The sequence below is a fragment of the Capsicum annuum genome, chromosome 1, assembly GCF_002878395.1.
Source record: "Capsicum annuum cultivar UCD-10X-F1 chromosome 1, UCD10Xv1.1, whole genome shotgun sequence".
NCBI lineage: Eukaryota > Viridiplantae > Streptophyta > Magnoliopsida > Solanales > Solanaceae > Capsicum > Capsicum annuum.
The window spans coordinates 129,639,680-129,644,758 of record NC_061111.1 but is presented as its reverse complement, the minus strand read 5'-3'; the positions used below and the strand labels follow the sequence as shown (position 1 = coordinate 129,644,758).

Here is a 5,079-nt window from a genome sequence, read left to right as displayed (position 1 = left end):
TGGGGCTATTTTTTTGTATGAAGAAAGAACACACAAGCATTACAAATCAAAAAATTAATTTCATGTTGTGCTGTCAACAAGGAAAAATAAATCTTCCATACCTTAAGAAGCCTCCTCAAATTTTGGAACAACTATTGTTTGGATCAGATTAGAGAATCATCAATTTTAATATCACCATATTCATGTCTACCTATATTAACCTTCTTCATTATGCAATTTTTTTTACTATAGGTCCTAAATGTAGTCATTTTTGAGAAAAAATAAGGAGTTATAATTCTATGTTCTCATTTACATCAATGGGAGGAAAAGTGGATGCCTCAATCAATCAGACACGAGGGCCAAGAATATTCAGATTATTTGGACAAAATTATCATCAAATTGGTAGCTTACTACCTCCTGAAGGATCTACTCCAAAATTTGCACAGCTGTATATTTATGATACAGAAAATGAAGTTTCAAATAGAATTAATGCAGTCAGGTAAGTATTGTAACATCATTATATAATCCAATGAAATTAAAAATTAATTTAAAGATCTTACTAATATAATATATCTTTTTTTAGAAGATAAAATTTTAATATTTTATGTCTTTTGTAGTCGTGGACAGGATGCTAATAAGCTTCATGTTGAAATTATTACTGATTTAAAACAAATGCTTGATGACAATAATGTGTTGGCCAAGACGTTTAGAATGGTAAGAGAGAGATTCCAAGAAAATGACTGCTCCAATGTGAAGTTGAAACTAATAGGAAAAAGAGGTACTAATGGTAGAAGATACAATCTACCAACAATACCAGAAGTAGCTACTTTGGTGGTTGGAGGTATTGATGTTTCTAGATATGATCGTGATATCATTATAGAAATACAATCTGGACAGCTGTAAAGGATCAATGAAATGAATGCTGCATAGTTGGGCCTACAATATTCTTTACTTTTTTCTTATGGTAAAGATGGGTATAAAAAGGACATTCCATTAAGTTCTGGTGATAAGGGAAGACAACGTGTTAGTATGCATGAATTTTTTTCTTACAGAATTCAAGAAAGAAACGGTGAAGATCCTACCATTATAGTTTTAAGAAGATTATTTCAATAATTTTTAGTTGATGCCTATACAATAATGGAATCTTCTCAGCTGAAGTTTATTCAGACTCACCAAAAGTAATTTAGAGTTGAGTTTTATAAGGTCCTATCAGATGCAATTTTACATGGAGACATTAATCCTTCATCCCAAGGTAAAAGAGTATTTTTACCATCAAGTTTCACGGGACGTGCACGATATATGCTTCAGAATTATCTAGATGCTATGGAAATATACAAATGGACTGGATATCCTGATCTTTTTATCACATTTACTTGTAATCCTAAGTGGCCAGAGATTACTAGATTTGTAGGAAAAAGAGGGTTGAATCCTGAAGATCGTCCAGATATTCTAAGTAGGATATTTAAAATTAAATTGGACCACTTGATAAAGAATTTGAAGGCCAATCAAGTATTCTGAAAAGTAAAAGTAGGTTTGTCATATTTACTATTTTATTTGAATATACATGAGGACACTCAAGAGAAAAAATTTTACATTTTCTATTAGGAGGATCTTCTTTGTTGCTCCAGGGAGTGGGGAGATATATTATCTCAGGTTGTTATTGAATGTAATTAAAGGGTCAACTTCCTATGCATAACTTAGAAAAATCAACAACAAAGACCATGCTACTTTTAGAGATGCATGTTATGCACTTGGTTTGTTAGATGACGACAAAGAATACATCGATGCTATAAAGGAGGCAAGTACTTGGAGAATGCCATCTTATCTTTGATAATTCTTCGTCATGTTATTGATAGATAATTAAATGTCACGAACTGAAGTTGTTTGGTAAATATCATGACATCTACTTTCAAAAGATATCCTATGTGAAGAAAGAAGATTACTAGATAACCCAAGTACAAATAATATAATTGAATAATAACAAAAATATTTTTAATATTATTTCTATTTATAATTCTAGTATATTTATTTAATTGCTAAACAGATTAAACAAGAAATCCATATTAATACCTGAAATAACTTTGTTACTACTTCATTTCATTGGGTTGTCTCACTTCTAAACAATAAATTATTTTAACAATATTAGAATTATATATTTTAACATGTATCTAGAAAAGCATACTTCACTTTGGATTTAGAGTAATTTGTGTAGTTCACTTATCCATCATATATAATGGTATCCTACGAAAAATTAATAAACTTTAGCAAACATCCATAAATTACATATAAATAAAACTATTTAATTGACTTATATACATGATTATGTGCTTTATTTTTTATTATTATAATATTTTTGTCATTCAAAAGCAGATCTAACAAATGATAAATTAAAAATTCACTGCTTGCAAAAGTTGGACAAGATCTTAAGAAGTTGTGGAAAAAGTTTTAACGAATTTCCAACAATGTCAAAATCATGTTATGGTCATGAAGAAGTTGATCGTACCAATTCACTCATCAATGAGGAATTGCGTTATTATAGACGTAATTTGGCACAAGAACATCAAAAACTATTAATGCAATTAACAGTTGAGCGGGAGTATGCATATGATAAAATCATGACTGCAATGAATGAAGATAAATGAGGATTATTATTTTTATATGGTCAAGGAGGAATAGGCAAAACTTTTCTCTGGAAAACATTGTCTGCTGGCATACACTTAAAAGGTGATATAGTACTAAATGTTGAATCAAGTGGTATTGAATCTCTGTTGTTACCAGGAGGACGGATAGCTCATTCGAGATTTGCGATTCCTCTGAATATAACTAAAGATTCAACATGCAACATTAAGCAAGGAAGTCCATTAGCTAAGTTGATGGTTAAGGCAAAGTTTATCATTTGGGATGAGGCACCAATGATGCATAGGTACTCTTTTGAAGCTCTTGATCAAACTTTAAGAGATATTCTAAGATTTAAAGATCCATCAAATTTAGATCGGCCATTTGGAGGAAAGACGATTGTTTTTGGAGGGGATTTTAGACAAATGTTGCTGGTAATTACTAAAGGCACTAGGCAAGATATTGTTAATGCAACAGTAAATTCTTTCTATTTATGGACGCACTGTCATATTCTAAAGCTAACAAATAATATGAGATTGCAAGACAGTTGATTTGATGCAAATGTAACTGAATTAAAACAGTTTTCTGATTGATTTTTGGCAACAGGTGATGGAAGGATGGGATTTTCCATGGATAGCACTGAGAAAGTAAAAATATCCGAAGATCTTCTCATAGATAATTGTGATGATCCAATATCTGGAATTGTAGAAAGTACATATTTCAATTATTTGGAACATTCTATTGATATGAAATACCTTCAAGAAAGAGCAATTCTTGCACCTACTCTTCAAATGGTGGAATCGGTGAATGATTACATAGTTTGTCTCAATAGTGGACAGGAGAAGTCATATTTAAGTTCTGATATAGTTTGCATGTATGATCATTCATTTACATCTTTAGGACATATGCATACACCTGAATTCCTAAATAGTATTAAATGCTCAGGTATACCAAATTACTCTATCACTTTGAAGGTAGGTGTTCCTGTGATGTTGTTAAGAAATATAGATCAATCAACAGGTTTGTGTAATGGCACAAGATTAATCATCACAAGACTTAAAAATTGGGTAATTGAAGCGAAAGTGTTATCAAGAAAAGAATTTGGCAATAAGGTTTATATTTCGAGAATGTCACTTACTCCATCTGATTCACGAATTCCTTTGAAATTCCAACAAAGGCAATTTCCAATGATCGTATTTTTTGCCATGATCATCAATAAAATTCCAGGTCAATCATTGTGTAGTATGGGATTATTTTTGAAGAAGCCTGTGTTTACTGACGGACAATTATATGTTGCTCTTTCTTGAGTAACATCTAGAAAAGGGCTGAAGATCTTATATTATGATAAAGATGAGAAAATAACAAATGAAACTACAAATGTAGTGTATAAAGAAGTCTTCTCTAATTTATAGGTAACTATTTTCTTCTACATTTAATCTACTTGGATACATTTTGCTTTACCTTTTAAAGTAATATGTTATTAAGCTTTACTTTATGAGGGTTTAATTTCTGTTATTTGTTAAAACTTGCACGTCTTTTATAGAGAAATACAGAAACAACACTTATGAGGTCCTAAAAGATCCTACAATCACCTAAAGAACTTTCCTTGATGGACTCAGAAACACAAACAAAGAACATCAAATAGAGAAGGAAAGTACACATCAGAAAGTTTGTGCTACATCTTAGGAAATCAGAAGTTCAGAGAGACGTACATACAACGAAAGGAAAAACAAAGAGAGGAGCTTACCTCAGATTTGGAGAGTCGGAACACATAATGTGCTGGTGAAGAGATGTAGAATATCATCTGAAATATGAAGCTTCACAACCCGAAAAACAAACAACACTTTGCAGCCATGGTCATAGAAGCTCCTAATTTGCTAACTAATGAATCTTAATGATGTTCGTCTGCAAAATAGAGAGAATGATTCTATATTTTTTAGTTATTTATTTCCATCTCCTTGAAATTAGCACTCCCACTTTTCTTAACACATGATTAAATAACTAAATTACAGTCAAGAGAACCTTCTACTTTGTCATGAAATTACGTTAATGAAGTCTATGGATTTTAGCTTAACAGAACATACCACGAATGGAAAATACACCAAAGGTGATTCCTAGAGCCGCAGAGAACGGCAATAGTTTTGGCTCTGCTTCCCCTGAAGCAAATTAAGAAAATCATTCGTTGTCAAAATCGGTAAAGATTCTTACTTTTGTAATTTTATCAATGGAAATATAGAATAAAAATGAAGAGAAAAGTACTTTAATATGTTGGACGCATTAAGATGGTTGGAGGTAAATCTATGAGTGCACAAAATATATTAAGTAATCTGATGTACCGAAAGCTGGCAGGTTAATTTGATATCAAAATATGCCAGCATGTTCAGACTTTCCTAAACGACTAGCCGGAGAAGCAACACAGAATCTCTGAGTGCAAAAAGATAGTCGTCCACAACTATGTGAGTGACATGGACTAGATACCGTTCT

The 5,079-nt window shown here is 31.6% G+C and overlaps 1 protein-coding gene across 1 annotated transcript; it reads left to right on the top strand.

Moving 5' to 3' along the window:
• Nucleotides 1-296: 296 nt before the first annotated feature.
• LOC124897997 (ATP-dependent DNA helicase PIF1-like) lies at nucleotides 297-3,902 on the top strand. Its single transcript, XM_047411617.1, has 4 exons — nucleotides 297-478; nucleotides 597-820; nucleotides 2,704-3,099; nucleotides 3,202-3,902. The coding sequence occupies exons 1-4, from the start codon at nucleotides 297-299 to the stop codon at nucleotides 3,900-3,902; spliced, it is 1,503 nt and encodes a 500-aa protein (XP_047267573.1).
• The last annotated feature ends 1,177 nt before the right edge of the window (nucleotides 3,903-5,079 follow it).